Raw genomic sequence first — 24,000 nt, 5'->3', positions numbered from 1 at the left:
TATATATATATATACACACATATACAAACACACACAGTAATACCCTGAACTTGCATGATTAATGTTGTGCGAATTCACAGACACACGAACATTTACGAATACTGAGAAACCCTGCAAAAGCGTTTATGTTTAATTTTTCAAGCTTTTATGTGTAAATTAAATAACATTAAATAATAAAAGTATAAATTCTCTCTCTCTCTCTCTCTCTCTCCCCTTTACCGAGATGAGAGAATTTTTACGTACATGTATATGTTTATTTGTTTTGTGTGATAAATAAATTTTTTACCAATAATAAGTACTAATTTTCAAATAATAATAATAATAATAATAATAATAATATAACTGTAATTACAGAATTCATATCTGATACGTATTTTAAACAAACAAATGTGTTTCCTCTCATCTTTTGTTCGAAGCTGGACAGCAAAGCTGTCAGACATGTGGATTTAACATGACAAGAAGGGAGAGCGTTGCTGATTAGCAGGTCAAAGGTTTCTTACAATTTTCTCTCTCTCTGTGTCCGTAATAATTCATAAAAAATTTCACTCATGTAAGGACAACTGTTATCTCTCTCTCTCTCTCTCTCTCATAGTTACCACAACCTACGTATTACTGTTTCTCTGTATGTATATAACTGTACAGTAGATAATTTTAAATTGATCTGATTTTACCTGTGCCGTCAACAAACTGTAAATGTGCCGTTTTAAAACATAGAGCATTACAGAACAAAGAGAAAGAGACAGAATAAAGAAGTTTTTAAAAACGAGGTTGAGAAGACTTCTAAAAAACTTTATTTTTATGTCAACCATTTATTTCTTTCTTAAGGCTAATGTATTAAGCTAACTTTTAAATGAAATTACAGTAACTTTAGTTTCATTTAAAAGTTAGCTTAATAATTTGGGAGCATGGTTAGGGTCAAATTTAGTGTTTATTAGAAGTAAGCATTTATTAGCATTTTTAGAGACCGTGCCAAACTTGCGCAAAAATTCTCCTTAAGCAAGGGGTTCTGGAATCTAACCTCGCGTAGGTTCGGGGTATGACTGTATGTATGTATGTGTGTATGTATGCATGCTTGTTAAAAAATGTAAAAGTTATCATTCACAGTCATGCAGTAGAAAAATGACACTCAACTATTGTATTGGAAATGGATTTTCTTCTCTGGTGTGGCAGATAATCTATCTTCAATGTAACAAGACTATGAGAGTCTCCTTTCAAATTATTACCCCTTCAGTTTGTACTGACGGTGTAGTACCTAAATCTAAATCAACTTTATATTGTGTTGAATTATTTGGTCACTGAAATACAACAAACTTCCGACATGAATAAAGTAAATGGTGTGAGAACTGTATTTTAATTTTCAAAAATATCTAAACTTATAAATTGCAACATTCAGATGTTGTTGAAACCTCTTTTGTTCCTAAATTGTTCCCCTACTTAATTTTTTCTTTGTACCTATGTGATTCCAGGGCCTACTATGCACTGCCTATCGGGGACAATGTTACATTGGTTGTTGGACCAGATTCTTATCCATCAGATTTAGAAAAACTTCTGTGCGTTGATCCTTCAGTCAGCAGCATCGAGGTACTGTACATTACGTAGTAGTTTTACCATTCTTTGTTAGTAATCATCAATTTGTATGGAAACTATATGTCCCATGCTTCCAATTGTAATATGTATATTGTTCAATTATGAGAAACATTATTAAGAGCATATTTGCTGCATCAGTCATCATAAGCAATATGGGAATTTCACTTTGCTGTATCTTCTTACGTTAAATGGAATGCTTGTAAGAAATTATTTTCCTATTTGCTGAAAATATTCTACGAGAGATGAACTATCTATAATTAATAATGTTGTGCTATTCATAATACTTGAATGATGAAGAAATATATTTAAGAAAATCATTGTAACTATCAGAAATACATTGTATACCTGGTGAAAGTGACCAGTAGTCTATACAAATGTGTGTATATATATAAATATATATATATATATATATATATATATATATATATATATATATATATGTATGTATGTATGTATGTATGTATATATATATATATGTATATATGTGTATATATACATACATACATACACACATACATGTAACTGGTAAAAGACTGATAAGGTAGAATTTATTCCATCCTTAGTAAAATGTAACTTTCCGTATAGCTTTCCTTATGCTGTTGTGCATAATCTCCATGTAAGTTGTGAAGAATTCTGATGGAACTTGGCGACACTTCTTTAAATATCTTTCAGGAAAATCTGATTGAGACTGAAACGGAAGAAATGGCTCTGGAATCGGAGGATGAACCAAGTCCCTCACAAGGAAGTGGCGCCGGACCCACTCAAGTTTCAAGAAAGGTAAAGTTCACATGCACAAGAAGAAAAAACTTTGATGATGATGCTTTTAAGAATATCATCGCAGCAATGAGGTCAGAAATTTAAGGTTTGCAAGTTTGAAGGAAGGAGTCCCTTTAACAATAATACCTTCTGAAACCAAACCTTCGCTAAATGAAGGGATTCTCTCGTTTTCATTATGTATTCGGCGAAAATCTTCCTCCACATTACTTTGTCAGACTGTACACATACGCATTAACTTCTTATTGGAATATTACTCCTGCAACCCCATTGTTCGGGGGTCCAAATCTTGCACGTCGACAAGATAATTTGCAGCTTTACAAATCATTTGTAATTGACTCCCTCCAACTCCTGACACTTACTAAAATTTTAATATTTAAGCGATTGTTCTCTGAATTTTGATGGTTGACATTTATGTATTTCATTAAATACTTACAAACATGTATTTAGTAATGGAGCCTAAGAATTATTGTCAAAGATGTCTTGGACGAAGCTTGGAATTCTGCGTTATAAACGAATAAAGAGAATTAGGGGTGAATGGTACAGTAGTAAATAATGGAGTGGGATCACGACGGAGGCTCGACCAATTAGCAAGGTTCCACATAGTCCCCCTCAGATTGCGCCACTTCACTGGTGAACTCGTTCCCCTGCCTCGGCTAAGTTTGTCGATCGTTTCGAGTTGGTCACACTTTTTCTACACTTTTGCTTTTTAATCCAAACAATACTTAACAATAAGAACAACCCAAGTGCGGACGGTCTTTTAGAATAATAAAATATTAAAAAGAAAGACAATCTGGAGTTCTATAGACAGCACGTATACGCATCAGCTTTTCAAATGAAAACGAAAATTCTTCGTGCTGTAAGTGTTGAGTGCATCTTTTGATTAAATTATGCTTTTGTACTAAGACTATAGCTGCCAAATCTCGCCTTCCCTAGTCAATCGTGTGGCAGTGTGGAGTCCCAGCAACAGAATATCATGTAAGCCAAAACTTCGTCGTATCTGTAATATGACATTAAAAGTTGACATGACTTTCAATAACGACTAGAGTATTTTTTGCGACAGAGAGACTGTAAAGAGCTTTCACAAATGACGAAATGTTAAAACAAATGAGAAATAGAGGTTACATAAAACTTAGTACACAGGAGCCATCTCGATAGAACCCGTGGGTACAACTCTATCGATCTTGCTCTCCAACGGGGGACGAAAAAGGTTGTTACCAACCAACTGCTGACCGGTTCAGCCTAACCGCATTTTCACACTGGGGAAGAGCGAACAGCTGCAACAAGAGTTACAGTATTTTCATTCTGTGTCATGATTCAGTAATACTGCGAATTGTTCACAGGAGCGATGGCGCGATACTCGCATCCACACGTGTGCTCGAACATGTTGTGAACGTTTTCTGGCAACGTGTACAAGCATGTTTGTAGCTGTATTATCTGCAACATTTTGTATAAGCATGTTTGTAGCTGTATTATCTGCAACATTTTGTATAAGCATGTTTGTAGCTGTATTATCTGCAACATTTTGTATAAGCATGTTTGTAGCTGTATTATCTGCAACATGTGTATAAGCATGTTTGTAGCTGTACTATCTGGACACAACACTTCATAACAACCTTATTTTTTTGGAAAAGTATCTTTTACTCGTTCGGAACGCCAAGAACTCTCGCTGTGTCGTCCACTTCGGAACTTCAAACATTTTCGCAAACGCTGGCGTCATTATTACCTGGACACAAGCTCACAACATGTTAACAGCTTATTCAGTAACATGTTTCTTACATGTTGCAAGCGCATGTCGAGCACCCGTGTGGACGCGCCCTTAGCTATCTGCTTCATGAGAATTATTTCTGGAAAGCTTCAGGGACAATAAAATTGAATACATGACGATGTCGACTAGTTATTTTTAGACCATTTGCCATTCCTTTTATTTTTATGGGTCATAGCACAATTACTCTAAAAAAAATTCCTTATTACAGTCATTGGTTCAAGACTGCAGCACTAGCTTTACTTTTTTTGGATGTGTCAGAATGCCGTGAGCGGGGGTTGTAGATTTATGTTTTCATATCAGCGTCCAGTTCATTTTAGTTCACATAACGTAAACTCTGTACAGGGTGATTCTTTTTTCTGCTAATAATTCACTAATAACTTCAGTTTCTACATTAGGATAGTCTGTATTATTTTTTATCTCAATATACCATTTTCTGTTCTACTGAATAAATAAAAAAAATATACATTGTATAACACGAAGGAAACAGGAACACAAACTTCACTTAATGGTTTTGCTCTATTATTATTATTATTATTATTATTATTATTATTATTATTATTATTATTATTATTATTATTCCACGTACTGTAAGTTGAAGAACCATGTAAGGAGACATTATGCAGGAAGTACAGAATGGTGAAAAAAAAAAAAGTTTTTCTTTTAAGCCCCAGTTCGATCAGATACAAACAGTCACTATTCTTGTTGGAATTAAATTTTACTGGCTGAAACTGATTGTAATTATCTGTATTCAGGGGCCAAAAGGACGAGGAAAAGTCAACGCTCGAAGGAAAACACGACTTCAGAAGAAGAAAAGGAGACAGGAAGCTCGACAGGCCATTCGACAAGCCGGGAAGTATGTCGCAAATGTTTGTTTCTTTCTATGACCCACTGGGGAATGCAGCCAGAGTGAAAACTGATTCCTCTTCGAATCCTTTTGCACGTTGGCTTTAGAAGAAAAATGGATAAAAAAAGGTTGAGTTAGTAATGTAAATTAGTTTTGCGGTTGCTGTTCAGACTGAATTAATGATTCTGTTGAAACTGAAGTGACTTTTATTCTTGATGTTACTCCATTTGCGATACAGGAGAATGCCTTAACGTCAATGTAAATTATTAGGAAGACTATAATAGTGTCGGCAGCAGTAGTTCAGTTTTGATGGAACAAGGCTGAGGTGATAACATTATGTTTCAAGCGGAAGATAATACTATAGAGTATAAAAAGGCGAGGGTTTGTAAATTTTAAACAAGTGGGGAATTGTCATAGAAAAAGCTTTAGAAAAGGGCCACTTCATGTCACATGTGACTTGCTCTCTACAATCTATGAAATAATTATAGTGAAATTAGTTCAGCATTAATTGACCGTGCGAATTCTTAAAAATGCACGCTAACATACACACACATATGTATATATATATATATATATATATATATATATATATATATATATGAAGTGTGGGTATGTTAGTGAACTTGAATCTGTGTATTGCAAAAAAGTACACACAAGTACTACATTTGTTTGTAATGTTTACATAAACAATATAGCGCTGTATTTTAGGCAAACTTTTCATTAACTGTAATATTATATTTTATTACTTGGAACAGACGTGTGACCAGAAAAAGAGTGCGGGCACACTTACGTCTTCGAAGAAAAGGTGAACTAGCTGACGAAGAAGATAGGTAATGCTAAAAAACATTTATAGTGTCGTTATTAAATCATTTATTGTTAAAAAAATCACAATTAAATAAATAAAAACAGGAAACTGAAAACAGTTTTCAACTTTGCAACTTTTATCAGTAATATAATTTACTGATATGATTGGGGATTTCTAATGAACAAGACAGGTATTGTGCTTAACGAACCAGAAAAGCGAGAAAGGGAACAGTTGCATATGGACCAAATTAAAACTTAGTTACTGTTTGCACCTGTGGAGTCAAATTTGGGTTGAATAGGTAGCAAACACTGTTTCAACATTTCGAAGCATATGGTAGAAGTTTTGCTTATTCCAGACAAGTGAAGCCAGCTGGTGGAAAGTGGGCACGTAAACAAGCTAGAAGGATGGCACGGAAGCAAGAAAAGAAGGAAAGAAAGGCATGGAAAGGCAAAAAACCCTGGAAAAAACACAGGAAGCATGTACGCAGGAACAGGAACAAGCATAACAAGGCCAACCGACACCAGAATAGGAATCAAAACTCAACAGAAGGTTAGACCGATGCCAAGATATTTACTGTATACTCCTTCTATCCATAAATTATTATTAAAAGTATTTCAGTAAACCGATATTTTTAGATTCAGAATAAATAAGCAAAATTAAATATCTTCTAATAGTCCCGTGTTAAGTCATTTACCGTGACAGAGGAGGGGTCAAAAGGAAAAAATCCTCTCAAATGCCTCTTTCACTCCATCACTCCATTCTTCTAGATCCATATTATTCATTGATTTAAATTCCTATTTTCGGTTGACTTACAAGACTGCTCCTTGTTCCAGATTTGGAACTGCTTATACATGAATTGTAAAAGATAATGGGCATACAAATGCTGATTCTCACCAGTGAAATCAGGTAGAAGTCTCAGTACTTTTTTTGGCTTTGAGTATGTGGTGGAATTCTTTTGCTATTATTTCAGTAAAAAAATTCATTATAATGTGATCAAAAGAGTTCTTGCGGTTTCCTAGAACCGAGCCACTGTCAGGTGCTGCACAGACCAACAGAAATTGAAAAGCATTCGGGATCATTACTAGGTCCTCTTACATACTGTAGTGCAAAATATTTGATGGCTGGTCATCAGGTGTTGATCTGAAGCAAATAAGAATTTTCCAGCTTTATAGAAAAAGCTGGTTATTCTCTGATCGAGCCAAATAGTATTTACTACCGTTTTCTTTTACTTAGTGCTTACTGACTTTTCTACTGTAAAAATAGATAAAAAAAAATTTTCCCTTAATGAGTACCGGTGTATTTCTGCGCTAAGTCACCGACATATTCTGGGCTATTGCTTTAATGTCTTTGTACAAGAATAATCATTGTACTCAGACGAACTTTTTCACGATGGAATAAATGAATTGGAAACAACATATTGAAAGAGAAAGTCAAATCTTGCCATTAAATGAGACACATATACACACACAAATATATATATATATATTATATTATATTATATATATATATATATATATATATATATATATATATATATATATATATATATATATATATATATATATATATATATATATATATATATATATATATATATATATATATATATTTGTTTATTTATTTACAACTAATAATATTAATTTTTTCAGGCCTTTTCGAGGATGCTTATGACGATCATCTAAACGCTACCACCGAACCACCGGTAAGGATCGAGTTTTTATTTTTCTTTCAACAGAATTTTGGATACTCTAAAATGTATTATCAATGTAATGACACAAAACAAGCTTAAAAAACAAAACCGTTAAGCGATGATAAAGCTACCATTTGAACTACCACAAGTTTTCCCCCCTCAACTAAAATCCCCCCCCTTTTTTTTTTTTTTTCTTTTCTTCAGCATTACATGCTTACGCTGTCACTGCTATCTTCTGTACCGATTGAGAATTAGATCAAGCTTATGATGTAATGACGAGGTATATTTCACATACCTTTAAATAATAGAACATTAATCAGGTTTCATTATTGCAGCTTTGATCTAGTACGAATTGACTGATTAAGGATAACAGTATATATTAGAGTAAAATTATATAATAATATAATATCAATTATATTACAATAATAATAAATAACATTATATATATTACAATAGAGAAATATGGGACGTGTTCGTGTAACTATTAGCTTTTTGTTGTAAGTAATTGTGCACGCTGGATAACACAGAAATCTCATTCCCGTACGCCAAACGAGTATGTGTTTTCTCTCTCTCTCTCTCTCTCTCTCTCTCTCTCTCTCTCTCTCTCTCTCTCTCTCTCTCTCTCAGTAGTAATCATAGTTTTAAGATATGCTATTGTTATTTTCATCCTAAAGACATTGATCTGTCGCCAGTACAAATTAAATAAATAATAGCTTGTTGTTGATCGTAAACTATCACTAGTAAGAAAGAAACACTGAATGTTTTGTCGAAACAATGCTTCACCGTTTATTCAGACGGAAGAGGATACTCTCGCCGAACTTCTTCTTGGTGACGAAGCCGAACAGGAAGACCCTGAGGAAACTGATGATGCGGAAAGCGGTGACGAAGTTCCCGTTCATCGTCGTGGGCGCAAGCAACGAAGGCAAAAGGGGAGGAGGGCAAGGAAGATGAAGAACAAAGAAAAAAGTTTGTATTTTTTCAAAATCCTATTTCAGTATTTACGTTTTTCTGTTCAATACTTTTTTTTTTTTTGGTTGCTCTGGAAATTAGGTGCAACTTGTTTTTTATGGCGATATTCAGTCACTAGAGGCAAATGATATTGGATGTGTGGTCGATAGAAAGGCAACACATATTGGATTTTAGAGATGGAAAGAGACTGTGTATCAATGCCACTGCACTGTTTCGTAAATTGCTACAAATTTCTTGTAATTTTTCATAAATATGCTGGAAATCTAAAAATTTGTAAAATATGCTGGAAATCTAAAAATTTGAAGTGTAGGGTCTATGAAATATCTTCAAATACACGGATTTTTTACTTTTTTTGTCATTAACTCTGACAGGGAATGGTTGCAGTTTCAGTGCGCTTTCTGGACTTCACCTCGTTTAGTAGGCAAAAAGATACAATAAAAAAGGCGGGATTTACACATTGCCAAAATATTTTCTGCTGTCTGTGGCTCGTTTTTTAGACCGAATTGTTCGAAAATGTGGTTTACCTTTTCACAACGATGTAATTTATGTTTGAGACAATCATCGGAAAATGTTCCTGAGGCTGTATTTCGTAAGGTTAACTGGAGTATGAATTTCCGCTGTCATGATGAGTGGCCGCTCCGTTGAAATTAGTGCATGGAACTTGATCTTCAGAGATCAGATTAACTGGGTAAAGTGTTGGTAATTCAAATCTACGTAGTCTATGGTTACTCGAATGATTTCAACCTTCCAAATAATACGGCGACTAGATGTCTGGAAGATTAGGAATGCTTAGGCCGAAAACTAATGGTAAAAATTATACATTTTTAGTTAACTTGAGGCTATTTATTGACAGAGATGTTGTAAAGGGGTAACAAGAACAATCTTGCCTAAAATTTCAACTTAATATCTTTATCCAGTCACAGTATCTGAACTGTACAGATTTAACAATTCTCTGGTAACAAGCTATACTGAGACAAGTTGCTTATATTTAGAATGGCTCTTACCTCTAAGTCTATCTCTCTCTCAGTACTACTTCATGTATTTTCAAAACTTTCAATTTTTAGCACTTAAGCGCATTCACTTATGTATTTTCTAGATTTGTGCTTCTCCTATAAAAGGTGCCAACTCACGTAGTTCTTTTGATAATTGCTGTGATTTTTTTTGCCCACGTCTTCTGCTACCTTAGGAAATCAGAACTTCCACTCTCTGATACTTGTTAATTCTGCAAATTATTTAAGGATTCAAGGTTTTCTCAATGGAGGCTAGTGAAAGGAAGGCCTATCGAAGGATTTGTTCAACAACTATCAGTATTACAATAAAAAGTAACCAAATAGTGCAAAACTTGAGTCACAATATTAGAGTAAAAACGTTTGACTGTTAGTCAGTGTTTCCTTCAAACTAAAGTGTCCATTTCTTATACAACCCCACCTATGTCAATGTCCAGTAATTAGCATGATTCAAAATATATTATGCACTAACGTTTCCGGGAGCTTAAGCTGATTTTGTACTCCATATTATTAAAATTGCTTATTTTCAAGAGGCCTGAGTTTAGTGCACTACACTTCGTTGTCAGTACACTTTGCAGTAATTGCAGACTAGTTTTTTATAATTTTTTTCAATAAAGGGCCCTTACTGGGAACTTTTTCATATGTTAAGACAGTATCTTCTGCATCTGAATGAATAATTTATAGTCTTCTTACAATTTTCCATTTACTGCAGGAAAGGGGACGAAATTCTGCTGTAAGCAAGGAATCAAATACAAAAAGTCACAACTGAATGCTAATTCGACAGAGGATACAGGTAAGAATCCAAGGAAAAGGACTACTGAAGACTGAAGCCTTGTTTTCAGTGGCTGTGGCAGTTTTGACTTAATCTTCAGCGGACCTGGTTAACCGAAACTCACACAAGAATCCAGCCCTTTGTTGGCCGACTCGGTTGAGCTTCAGACTGCCATTCGGTGGGCCGGAGTTCAATTCCCGCGGCCGGCTGATGAAGAGTTAGAGGAATTTATTTCTGGTGATAGAAATTCATTTCTCGCTATAATGTGGTTCGGATTCCACAATAAGCTGTAGGTCCCGTTGCTAAGTAACCAATTGGTTCTTAGCCACGTAAAATAAGTCTAATCCTTCGGGCCAGCCCTAGGAGAGCTGTTAATCAGCTCAGTGGTCTGGTAAAACTAAGGTATACTTACTTACTTTTTCACACAAGAATCTACATATTCATTCACTAAAAATACGCAATCCTTCTAGCAGACACACCAGTTAAAAGTATTCTAAACCTCGAATGATAACGTTGATGTAGAGTTTTGTGTTTTAAACAAAAGGCTTTTGATTGGAGTGTAAATTCTATATGCCTGAAGGCCTTTTGTGACTTATAAATGATTTTCGTATTGCCATCATTTATGTCTATTGTAAAAATTAATTCTTTTATCCTGTTCATTGCAGAGCAGCCAGAGATTCCATGTGATAATATAAATGATGTTGTTACTACCTTCGCTTTACATCAGTTTGGTGTAGATGATGCCCACTGTTCTTCAAGATATGAAACATGCTGTTCTAAGTTTACTCGAGAACTCTGGTAAGTAATTTCAGGCTTGTAAATCGGCCTAGCCTTACTGGATGAAAGTCTATTGTTTATTCAGGAAGTGTAAAAGTAAAACACCCATTGTCTGAGTCCTTTGCGCGTCTCACCATTATCAGTGGTAAAATAGTAACAAGCCCTAAAATCCGAGTGACGCTGAGGTAAAAGTACTAGAGAGTGGGAAATACAAAGTACCCACAAGAAATCATACTAAAGCATCGAGGATTTTTATCTCATCTTGAGAGCAACAATGCTTGTAGCATGATTAAATGTGCACTCATAGGCCTTAAGTAGAAAATGGCAGACAGCGAAGAAATTTTCATTAATTCCTACTGTATAGGCTTATCTTTTGTGTGTGTGTGTGATTCTGGAAGTCTTCTTCAACAAAAGTACGTTCGTTCTCCTGACAGAAATATCAACAATATCCCAAAAAACAAAAATGTTTCTGTTAAGGCATTCTCACCTTGATATAGATGATAAGACAAACCTCCTTCTTGGGATTTTAGCGGTTTATCAGTGAAATCTCAGGCTTGGTTTAAAAGTGTACTAAGCAGCTACTTGGTAGCAAAAATACTAACTAGCAGTAATGCAGTTAATTACTTTTCGGAGTAGGCTAAGATCATTAGAGCAGAGCAACTTCGTTCAACAGTTAAACTGAAACTTGCTGGGGGCAGAAAAAACTAAGTTGGGGATATTTACCTAATATGAATATATATATATATATATATATATATATATATATATAATATATATATATATATATATATATATATATATATATATATATATATATATATATATATATATATATATATATATATATATATATATATATATATATATATATATATATATATATATATATATATATATATATATATATATATATATATATATGTTTCTGCACCCACTCCCGAGTGGCAGCTATTCTCCATCACTCTTATGATTAAGGCTACCATTCTGAGGATCTATAACTTTTCCAGGGAGAATGTGAGAGCCAAGAAAGCAGCCAGGAAAGCCAAGCGAAAGCAGCAACGGAAGGCGAACCGTCAACAGAAGAAGCGCCAGAACAGGCGCCACCGTTTGTCCACAACGCCAGCGACCAGCTCAACGACCCCCAATTAATCAGTGCAACGATTGACCGGAGAAATGCTTTTGTCACATGAGTGAACAGGCCTGATTCGTGCTATTCTCATGAGATCTAATATATAACTTTTTTTTAATCAAGAATTTTACATAACGGTTTTTTTTATACACAATGAAATTAATTTGGGAGTTTTTAGTAGATCTTACAACAAGAATTTTATTCAGTTCCCAATATTTTTTTTTCTTTTCAACAAGTAAAGTGATATTGTTTCAAAAATCGTTATGAATACGGCTACTTCCGTTATTTTTTTCTTGAGTGGATGACCAAGGGGTAAATAATTTCAGCTCACTGGTAATAGGAATTCACCACTAGCTTTTCTGAATAATATTATTGCACATAATTTTGCAATTGGTGAAGTGAGCGTGATAAGTGACAACCATTCCATCTGGTGACATCCAGTATAGAACATTATAACTTTTAAGGGATTTTTTTTTTCAGTACTTCAAAACTTATGATGCTTATCGTTCATCCTATGTTAGAAGTTTAGATAGCAAAAGGCCCCCCCCGCCCCCTCTCTCTCTCTCTCTCTCTCTCTCTCTCTCTCTCTCTCTCTGCATACAAACCTTAAAATAAAGTCCACAATTCACCCTTAGCCTATGCTCTGCTTTTCGGTGTGTACATGTTACCAAGTATTTTCATGAAGGATATGAAGCTCTTTTACGTAAGTTGAAAGAAGAGTGGAAAATCTTTATAAACTCCGTGAAAATGCAAGTGAACGTATTTGTATAAAAACCCTTTCAGCATTTTATACTTTTTATACAATAAAGAATTGTGTGTCTTTCTCCATGTCAGTCAGCATGAAGTGGCGTCGTCTAGGAACCATTTTTCTTTTTTCAGATATGTCTAATAAATTGCAGCAACCACAAAAGTGCAGTTGTTTTCGCGCTGCCAGATAACTGTAAGCATGAGATTCATTTGTCGCAACATATTCATCCATTACTCATATTCTTCATTGTCCGAGGCGTGAAGGAAAATGGAAACTAAGACGGGCTAATAAATGAAAATAAAAAATGAAAATGATTCTGAGCGATCTTTCATTTGGCTCCTTCAAGCGATACGGCTACAAGATCAATATGGAACATCTTCAAGTTTCAGTAATCTACTGAATTGTAGGGGAGGCAATTTCTGGATATTTGAAGAACATTTTTTTAAGCACAGTATGAAAACATAACTTGAATTAAGTAGATGTTTTAATAAACTTTTATGATCTACCATATTTCAGAAAAGACAACAAAAAGAATAGAAACACAAAGCTAAGTTGTAAGTGGAGCTAGGATTGCAAACAAACGTTTTAAACTTCTGCCGTTATGAAATGAAAAAGGCAAAGAAAGAATAATCGTGAAATATTACGATTGCGTAAAATTACCGGAGTCGAATGCAACTTCGCGTTCGAGGGGCAAGGAGGTCTGATCGAATTATTACAAGGAAACAGAATTAGATCTAAGAACCTACCGGAAATACTTTTGTGGTGACAATGTCACTACCAAGGAACCATTAAAAAGTCCTGAAGAAATTCCGATTCAGACAATAGTACAGTACAATTAGCACTTTTTTTGGGCAAACCTGGACATTTCGATTGGGAAGAGTTTACCTATGGGAAGTAAATCCCACATTTCCCAAAAAATCCCATGACGCATTTTCGAGTTATTGAAAGAAAATGCCGGCCACATTGGATTTCCGACTTTCTCCTAGTGTTTCTTTAATAAAGTCTAAAATATTGTGATTCTTATGTTTCAGAAGTTGTAGAATCCGATTTCGTCAGCATGTTTGCTTTTTAACTTAAACTAGGGGGACCTATTGTATATCTTATCCAAGAATAAAGAGCACAGATTTTCGATAAATATAATTTCCTTTTTTTGTACTGAAAATCTATCATTGCTATCAAGTTTTGCTTCTAAACAGTTCTTCGGTGTTCCATTAGCTTTCAAACGAAACGAAAATCATCTCTCTACATCAATTTGTTGCTGAGTTATCCTTGTTTCTTCGTAGTTATCTGAAGTTCACTTTCCATTTGTTCTTAAGGGAATGAATAGATTCAATATCCTATAAAAAAACACCTTCATATCTGTTGTATTGCTACGGTCATCATTATTTTTCGAATACCCTAAAGAAAACCACTTTCAGAATATGCATTTTGTTTTTACTATTACTAATAAATTCTACATGCAAACTTACCAAGATTAATCGATTAACGCTCATAACATTTAATGACTTCTGAATCACATCATTTTACATAGATTGTCAAGAATGCATGAAAGAACAGTCAAATCATAAGAAGAGATTTTCTTTCCTTAAACCTATTTTCGTTGTCTTTTTAGTGGCCTTGGAATATCATCATCTTCATGAACCTCATCTTTTGTATCTATGAATCTATCTATCTCTTCCTCATCCTATTCACCTACTATATTTTGGTTACTGCATCCACACCCTGCACAATAACCACACCTGTTAGTACACTTTAGTCCATTTCTTCTACACTCACAGTTCCGCTCACATACAACACGACAATTACATACAATGACTTGAAGACGGGAAGGCGGAATTGGTTCTTGGAATGAAGTCACTGGTTTCAACCTACCATTTTCTACTTTCCAGTCCCACTTGGTGGCGTCTAGATAATTACCTAGCCATTCTTGGACTTGGTGATATGCACGAAAGGAATGTTGGCGAGCTGCAGCTGATGTTGGGGGTAGCGTGGATAATTCAAATCTGGCATGCACGTTTAGTTATTGCCTTCAGGTATGAATGACACCTATGCAAATCAAGGCTGCCACCTCCCTTTGCTCCATATATTGCCAACATGAAGTTTTCTTCAGCTTCAGCTATGCCATCTGGAGAGGCCCGTGGGTCATTGAAAATCTTACTTTTTCTTGCAATCCGTTGTCCTTGTTTTCCTTTACGATAGAGGGCATGTAGGAACATCAAATTTGTAGTTATTTCACCCAAAGCCTCTTGAATTTTCTTACTGCTATGTAATCTATTTGGGCGATGTTTATTTGCTGGTATTAACATTTGAACATCTATATGAGGGGGAGATGTTTATTTGCTGGTATTAACATTTGGGTATCTATGTGAGGCTTAGCAAGAGCCATTAATAATACTAAAAGAACTGTGTCTTCCCAACTGAAACTGAATTGTGTCCTGAATCTCCTATATCAATGGCTGTTTTTATTATTAGTCTGTCTGCATCTCCCTTTGCTTGATAAACTCTGCAACCAGCAGCATCCAGATGTTGACAGAGGAGCTTGATAAGTCTTGCTTTGTTTTCTGAGTTTTCAAAAATTTCTTGCTGTGATAACCGAACCTAAGAGTTGTTTTCTATGAAAACATCACGAAAAGACTGTGCGCCTCCGCGTCGTATGTGCTCTTCATCTTTAGTATTACAGCACACATAACCATCAAATATAAGATGCGCAACTGCAAATATCTCCTTGATGAAAGTAACGTATTGTGTGCAAATCTGTCTGTATGTTGCAGGACACTGCCAGATAACGTGATGGAGAACTTACCCATGTAAGATGTGCACTACCTTATGAAGAATATTTCTCACAAGGCATCAGGTTCTCAAATAATGGGACGAGAGCAGACTTTTTCCTTTGCGCATAAATAAATCACATCAAACAGAGAAGGGGGACGAGCAGCAAGTTCATACGCAAAATACGATTTGAGATCTTCTTCACTCTTAGCAACACATACAATCCTATGGAATAACTGGTTGGGGTTGACAGTAATTTGGTTATCTTTTATCTTAACTGCCTTTGTTATGTTTGCCAAAGATATATTATTTATTTTTTTTTTTTTGGAAGTGGATGTCTTTGAAGGCCTTGCCTTGAAGTTACTTCACTGATATTAATCCAATTGGCAAGGCTTCATCACAATTTATGCTTTCCCTTGCCACAACAACTCTTGCTATGGAAGTTAGTAATGGTAATGATCAGTTGAATGTATTATGAACTGATAACCAACTTTTGAATGTAGTCATACAGTCACATCGCGGGTCTATCGAGAGTACCTTAGCTCTACATGTTGTTCAGAACAGGAAGCAGTAACTCCATTGAAGAATTCCACGGCGTTAATCGCATTTATCATATTTGTTGTAGCCGGCATTGCCTGGACCCATTTTGCTAGAACTGACGGTGTGATTCCACGTCCTAGGGTTGGGCCTCCAGTTGTTTTTACTGAATGCATAAGGACTTGTTCAACTGTCGCATCAGGCCAGACTCCAGACCAAAGTTTCTCAGATCTTCTCAATGTGAAGTATCCCTGTGGGGAAAACTTTTCAAACTCCTCCTGTGTCATTTTCGTTTCTATCTTAAGCATTTGTTGAAGATAGACTTGAGGAGACTTCGCATAATTCTGGTGGCCAGCTGCATGTAAATAATGTAACGTAAGTTTTACACTGTATATATGAAGATCCCAATCACCACGACGTTCTGAGTACATTAACAACTTGACAATACCAACAAGCTTCATATATTGCACCCACAACTTTTCTGTTCTTCCAGATGACTGAAGTGCCTCGAGCTTTCTGTTCATTAAATTCACAATACCTTCAATAGCAACAGAGTTCAGTATTGCATCCAAACTCCTCGAGTTGTCAATCACAGATAAATAGCAATCTTTTAATTCATTTTTTCGACATTCATTAATACTGATCGACTCTAAAAGCAGTATCCCTAAAGCCTGCTGGGTCAAGAAATGTGCACGTAGGCTTCGGGAGTAAGCATGTCCATTCATCATATGTGGAACACTATTCTTAGCGCAAACTATTTCCCATAGGTTTTTAAGACCACTCCTTGCCATTATCCTTCCAATAGCTCCTAGAAATAACATTAGAAGGTGAAATCCCCCAACCATTTCACATGCTTTAGCATATAGCGGCTGGTCAAAGGCAACCATTACTGTAGACTGAACAGCCTTTTCACCTTCCTCTGCAGCATGAAGAAGGCAAGCGTAAATTGTAGATCGATTACTGGGGTTTAAGTTGTGTGTTTATTTCTCTCGATATTATAGTTACCATGGTCTATGATAGTTCCTATTTGCCTACGTAACAAAAAAATAATATTGGGGTAACAGTTTCACAAAAACAATGATAACTCAGGAACTAGTAATTCTTGAGAGCTGATTTTGGAGTCATTTAAAAGGTGAATAAAATCTGCAGACGACTTATACCGAAGGTAAAACTGATACTGACGATGGATTTTTTTTGCAATTTGAATGGACATATTCCTTGCCGAAAATTTGTACCCTCCTATCGTCAATAGAATATACAATAGCTTAAGTTTAACGGCAAAAATTTTAATGAAATCGGATTCTACGACTTCTCAAACCTGAGAATCAATCAATTGCAACCTGTCAACACAGTCTTTTAACCTTCATTAAGCAAACACCAAGAAAAAGTTAGAAATCCAATATGGTCGCCATTTTCTTTCAATAACTCGAAGAAGCATCATGGGATTTTTGGGACTTTTGGGATTTACTTCCTATTGGTAACCTCTACATGTCCTAAAAAATATCAGCTTGCCAATCGAGAAGTCTAGGTTAAACCCTAATTGTACTGTACTACAAAGATACTGGAATTTATTGTAATCCTTTCAAACAAAAATCAGAGGTGCTGATCCATCAAACAAAATCAAGCCTTCACAGCAACAAAAGAATAAACAAATGTGAGACAAGCTATGGGTTTAACCTTACTCTTACCTGTAATCTTTTATAGTTCTAATATGTTTGTAACAATGATTCCTTCAATCAATATTTGCTTTTGTACTATCATAGTGGTATAACGCTATTCGGATGAATCTCTTAAAAATTACTCAGAAACATTGGGATAAAAACAACTAAATTTTTATAGAAATAGAAAAAAATGTATGTTATTACTAGTAAAACTAAATACTGACTGAAAAAACCAAAGGGGATATTGTTAGAGAGAAACAACTTACGGTGCTTCAGCGTGAATAATGAAGACATCGGTTGGGGGCCAGTCCAGTAGTGTGACTTCAGGTATCAGAGGTGAGATTCATTCTTATTTGCCTCGACGACAGATTTATCAGTGGTATGACTGCCGCAGCTTCAAGGAAGGACCATCGCTGATGCCTTCAACAACATTTTTTCAGCTCTGCAATGGATATGAAGAAATTCAACAATGGCTTACATAAATTGTGCATTTTTCTGTTTTGAATATTAATGTCATTTTAAACCATTTCAGGTTTTAATATATGATATGTTTCTTTTAACAAGAATTCTGGGTTCGTCCTGTGAGGACGAATATTTTGGAAGTGGTGTTTATTTTAACATACTCTATGACATTTATTGTGGTCTAGAATAATTATGACCTTTTCACTTTGGTTGGTGACCAGGGTGTTAGTCACTAGTATTGGTTGGTCTAGAATCATTAATCTGAGTGTTTGGGAATCAGAATTACCTCTAGTGATGATTTGCATTCATATGGGGTGGAATTCACTCCATTTCATGATCGTACCTTCTGCTGAATTACTTCCGTTTAATTTGCAAATAAAGTCTAGTTTTGTACCTCAGGGGGAATTCACAACAACTTCAAAATAACTTACACCCAAGGGAATTGGTAAATGAATCTGTTCTGGCCATAATTAAACGGGGCCTGGGATAGATGACCGACTTGACAATTCACAAATCAAGAGAGGTAATACTTGAAACCAACCCTGCTGTACATGCTTTTATCGAATTCAGGTTCTGTACATAGAATCAATATTGACATATCATCACCTTATCTGATTTATCAATAACTGACAACTGGTTAACCATGAAGTTTTGCCACTTAGAATTGGCTAATAGCAAAGTTTTGTCTATATATATAATATATATATATATATACACACACACACATATATATATATATATATATATATATATATATATATATATATATATATATTTATATATATTTGTGTGTGTGTGTGCATCTGGGACTTTCTTATGCTCACAAATGTTAAGCTAGCAATCTCATTTAATTTCGAATTCCGTGTATGTAGGAAGTAAATTACATCCATGAGGTATTATAACTAATAACTGCATCTACACCGAATACGATTCAAACGTGGGTCTTTGGTTTAGATACTGTGGTAGACGGTTGACTTCACCATCCGTCTAGCATCGTATCTTAACCAGAGAGATATCAGTTGTCTTACCAATGCCATTGATCAGTTCCCCACTATGGCGTTTCATATGAAATTAAAGAAACTGGCCTTATAAAGGAATTTTAAGTGAGTAATAAAAATAGCGGAATTCTATTTCAGAGTCCTCAGTGACATTATGCTACACACGCTAAGGAACCATTATTGGTAAAAAATTGAGCGGATGAAAAAAATTTGAACTGACGAGAATTAAAAGATTTTCAAACACTTGTTTTGAGGGTATTTCTCTTCTATTGCATTATCACGTATATCTATCCAGTAATACCCATATATTTGCATTTACATGTATATAGTAAAAGCGAGTCTCTGAATGTGTGTGTTTGCGACACACGTATCCAGAACATCACAAGGAGAGCAAAGTAATGACGAAATAAAAAAAAATCCTGGAAAAAAAAAGACAAATAGCTACAAGGTCAGCCTAACCTACTCTTCCCTGCCAAACATAAGGGGTCTCGTCCCTCCATGCAGGGAATGGAAGGAGGCGGATGGTCACAATTAACTCCCCTGGGTCCCTAGCCCTTTAACCTTTGCTAAAATGTGTGGCTGTGGTAACTAAAAGGGTACATCATTTGCTTCCCATCCCTAATGTAGCTTGATCTAGGACACCAAGCACTTTCAGGGACATTTGGTGTAGATATATTTCTGGGCTCTTTTTGCTATCTCTCGCGGCTTTAGATGCAGTTATCTCACGAGAGAGAGAGAGAGAGAGAGAGAGAGAGAGAGAGAGAGAGAGAGAGAGAGAGAGAGAGGGGAGGGGTGGGGTGGGGGGTTGTCCTATCGACTTCGACTTGATGTCCAGCAACCACTGTGGTCGTGATGGATTGCAAACTGTGATGGCAAAAAATAATTCATGGACAGTTTGTTAAGGACTTTTCATATTATACCCTTTCAAAATCGGTTTGAAAAAATATTAATGTATATCACTTTAAAAATAAAAAGCAATGTACCGGGGATGTTAGTATATTTTTTTTCTAACTGTAAACTCTGGGTTCCCACTGTGGTTACTCACAGTGATTGGATGTAAGGTAGGGTTGTACGTGAATAGCCTGTTATTGCTGGACAAATTTATTCGACAATAGTTTCTTGGTTGTTTTACTTGATTCAGACGTCAAGACACTTTGGTTCTAGTCACTCTAGAATTGCAGATTGATCATGCAACTGGCACTGCATCTTTCTGTGACGATATCTTTTAGCTGCAGCTGTTGTTGTTAAATTCTGTGAAGTACTGTCGTTGTAACTAGGTATGATGGCCATGTTTTTCAATAATAGTAAAGCATTAATATCAAATATAAAGTAGTTTCTTTACCATTCAGAATATCTAGGACGAGAATTATAGTGCAAAAATGCAAAAATCTTATACTGAATGTTGACTTAGAGAAAGTCATCAACTCAATTTTGCTGTACATACAGAACTCCTCATTCACTTGAATTCTTATTCCTTTTCTTTGAAAGAATTGGCCATGTTTATATTCTTCAGTGCCGCTTCTCTAAGCTTAAAATATTTCCTTTGGTAATTACGTTACTTTAGCTTTTGGACAAGGTATAATCTTCTGTAGTTGCAGAGATAGCGGAGTTGATATCCGGTGGCTACATCAAAACTGGGATGCCCATCACTGTTATTGTAATCAGAATGTTGGTAGATGAAAGTATACTATGGTTTCTTGTGGAATGGAATGGAACGGAATAAAAATTAAGCCAAAGGCCAAGTACTTGGATCTATGAGGTCATTCAGCGCTGAAAAGGAAATTGAGTAAAAGTGTTTAAGAGGTGCAACAAGAGAAAAACCTGTCAGTTGCACTTTAAACCAATCGTTAGAAAAGGGTGGAAAGTAAAATGGAAGAAAGAGAATATGAAGGGAGGTATAGTAAAAGGAATGAAAGGGGTTGCAGCTAGGGGCAGAAGGGACGATGCAAGGACCCTGAAGTACCGCCTACACTGCACCGCGCAAATCTGCCAACGGAATTTTGGGGGAACATATTTTTATTTGGTGTCCTAACAAATTCTAGTGCCCATTTAAATGTGGACAATTTAAAGATGCTATCTTTGGCATCATAAAAAAGCAAAAAAGGGAAAGGGAGGAAATCCGTTTTTGTGCAGCTTGTGACAGTTGTCCCGGCTAACGAATCTTGACTTCAGTTATTCTCACAAGCGTGGTTGACTTCATAAAGTGGTATAGATTTCACGAAAATCTGGAAGTAGTTTGAAATTTTCATTATAGCAGTATATGGATTTCCTTTAAAAAATCAAAAATCCTCTTCAGTCATGCCTTTACAAAATTCAAGCAGCACAGAAATAAATGACCCTTGCCCTACCAGTTTTATATTCAAGTAGTGAAAGATGGACGAATAAGAGTAATGCTACACGATAGCTAAAACTTCACAGAATAACAAGTATTCGCTGTCATCTATGAATAGCAGAAACAGATGATGTTCGAACCTGTTTTAATCGTCTGTACAGCAAGAAGAAAAAATATAACATTTAAAATAATGATTAACGTCTAATTAAATGACAATTAAAATTCCATTAATAAAACGTAATTAAGCAAGTTTTAGTGTAAAATTTAAACAGCTTTTAGTTTAGGAGCCAAGAACAAAAATAAGCCTATGACAACAAGCCATTACATAAGTAACCAGACCCATGAATTATTACGATTAAGGAAAATAAACTAATGGCAAAAGTTACGAAATTCTAAGAAAAGTTAGGACAAATGTTAAATATATCTGTGATGGAATTTAACTGCAGAGTTTGGGAGTCGCCGAGACTTCACGTAGACCAACCTTCAAACCATCAAACTCAAATCTTAAGTACAGAATTATTTTTTCTTTTTCTTAAAAAGGAATCTTCCATTAATTGGGCAATTACGTCATCAAAAATCGCGACAACCCTACAATACTTCGCTGTCCCCGAAACTAGACTGAGTTGCTGAAGGTGAAAGGTATCGTTCTGGGATAGCGCTCTGCTGGGCCCGCGTTCGATTCTCCGACCGGCCAATGTAGAATTAGAGAAATTTATTTCTGGTGATAGGAATTCATTTCTCGTTATAATCTGGTTCGGATTCCACAATAAGCTGTAGGTCGCGTTGCTAAGTAACCAATTGGTTCTTAGCCACGTAAAATAAATCTAATCCTTCGGGCCAGCCCTAGGAGAGCTGTTAATCAGCTCAGCGGTCTGGTTAAACTAAGGTATACTTTTTTCTGAAGGTAAAAGATGCAAGAATCTGCTTGCCGTGAAACCCGTTGCTGATGACGTCACCATCAAGGTCTATGGAGTCGCCTTCTTTAAACAGAAAACGACAGCCTTGGTTTTGTTTGAAGGGGAACTTTAAAAAGTCTGTCGATGCTTTAACGCTTGCTGTTTGACTCCAAGTTTCGTGTCCTCTCGATTCTTTGATAAAATTAGCTTCTGTGTATCATAACCTAAAACTTCTATCAATGATTTACCGAACAAAATAATGAAAATTCTTCGGTGTTTAAGTAAATTGTCACAATATGATAAATATTAAATACCTAACTTACATTTTAAGGAATACATGCTACTGTGAGATCATCCCTGTTTGGAATGGAGGTCTCTCATTTACTGCTGCGCCATATTATTACTTTCTTGGCAATCATACCTTTAGTAACTTGAGATTTTGCATCTGTTGATATTCGGATGTCCCATTCATCTATGAATGTCATGTGGTTCAACGCCTTTCTTTAATACTTCATTTGTTTGTCCTAGTATGCATACCCAGATGTCAAAAATTACAGTAATACACACACACATAATATATATACTGTATATTTCACAAACAAGCTATTATTTTTGCCCCTGCCTAGCTGACGGTATGATTGTTCTAACTAACATGTACAAAAATTCCACTGTTCACCTGTGCCATATCGTCCCATTTTTTGTGCTCTTCTATTCTCTTTTCCAGTGTTTTCCGCTTTGACCAATATAAAAGTTATAACAAAACTTACAAGGAATTTTATATACACATCCATTAGTATTGCCAGGAGAGTTCTTTATAAGTAAGTATGTTAACTTTCTCACTGGAAAGGCCACTATACTCTTTCACACTGCACAGCCCGTTGGTAATTTCCTCGCTGTTTATTGCACTAGTTGACAAAGGGAAATTTAACATGTATCCTGATCATGTTTCTATCTAGGAGTTTGTTCGATACGCTGACAACTTGTTCGCGATTGGCGTTGATGGTTCACGGACTTCTTTGGATCAACAATTCCATTTTATTCTCTTGTTTCCGTTTAAGATCAAGATATAATTTTCTCCTTATTTTCACATAGCTGCATAGGCGTAGGGGATCTTTCACCTCTGGTGGTAATGAGGTTCAAAATGTCTTCTTTTTCTCGAGAACCTATTTGAAGAACAGTGTCAGTTGTTGCCCAATTACCGTAATCTAAGTAGCATTTATCTGGTATGTGTAATGCCATACAATGTACAAAACACGCGGGAAAGACCTGGAAATCATTTGACCTCTCAAGTCCTGCCACATTCTTGATACTAAAGAAAATGTAGTAAATCGGTGTAGAGGAAAACACACAATATTTCCATGGTAAACTTTACAAATAGTTTGATGTGGATTAGTTTTCTGCGTGTGGCCACTGGTTATGTTTTTGAGTTTTTAACAGCAGTTATTTCTATTTTAGCTTTGTTTTTTTTTTCCTAA

At 35.5% G+C, this 24,000-nt stretch overlaps 1 protein-coding gene across 3 annotated transcripts in view; it reads left to right on the top strand.

Annotated features, from left to right (window-relative positions):
* The window catches only part of LOC136843162 (uncharacterized), a 36,430-nt gene extending 23,245 nt beyond the window's left edge, over nucleotides 1-13,185 (top strand). For all 3 annotated transcript variants that reach the window (XM_067111216.1, XM_067111217.1, XM_067111218.1), the window contains exons 6-15: nucleotides 1,467-1,581; nucleotides 2,260-2,364; nucleotides 4,882-4,982; nucleotides 5,729-5,803; nucleotides 6,134-6,327; nucleotides 7,428-7,480; nucleotides 8,263-8,434; nucleotides 10,157-10,237; nucleotides 10,882-11,014; nucleotides 12,001-13,185. In XM_067111216.1, the coding sequence (XP_066967317.1) occupies nucleotides 1,467-1,581; nucleotides 2,260-2,364; nucleotides 4,882-4,982; nucleotides 5,729-5,803; nucleotides 6,134-6,327; nucleotides 7,428-7,480; nucleotides 8,263-8,434; nucleotides 10,157-10,237; nucleotides 10,882-11,014; nucleotides 12,001-12,142 (1,171 nt within the window). In that variant the 3' untranslated portion in view covers nucleotides 12,143-13,185. The remainder of the gene's footprint in view (nucleotides 1-1,466; nucleotides 1,582-2,259; nucleotides 2,365-4,881; nucleotides 4,983-5,728; nucleotides 5,804-6,133; nucleotides 6,328-7,427; nucleotides 7,481-8,262; nucleotides 8,435-10,156; nucleotides 10,238-10,881; nucleotides 11,015-12,000) is intronic.
* Nucleotides 13,186-24,000: the final 10,815 nt, after the last annotated feature.

The sequence above is a fragment of the Macrobrachium rosenbergii genome, chromosome 11 (assembly GCF_040412425.1).
Source record: "Macrobrachium rosenbergii isolate ZJJX-2024 chromosome 11, ASM4041242v1, whole genome shotgun sequence".
Taxonomy (NCBI): domain Eukaryota; kingdom Metazoa; phylum Arthropoda; class Malacostraca; order Decapoda; family Palaemonidae; genus Macrobrachium; species Macrobrachium rosenbergii.
The sequence above is the reverse complement of the archived record's forward strand: the minus strand, read 5'-3'. Positions and strand labels throughout refer to the sequence as shown.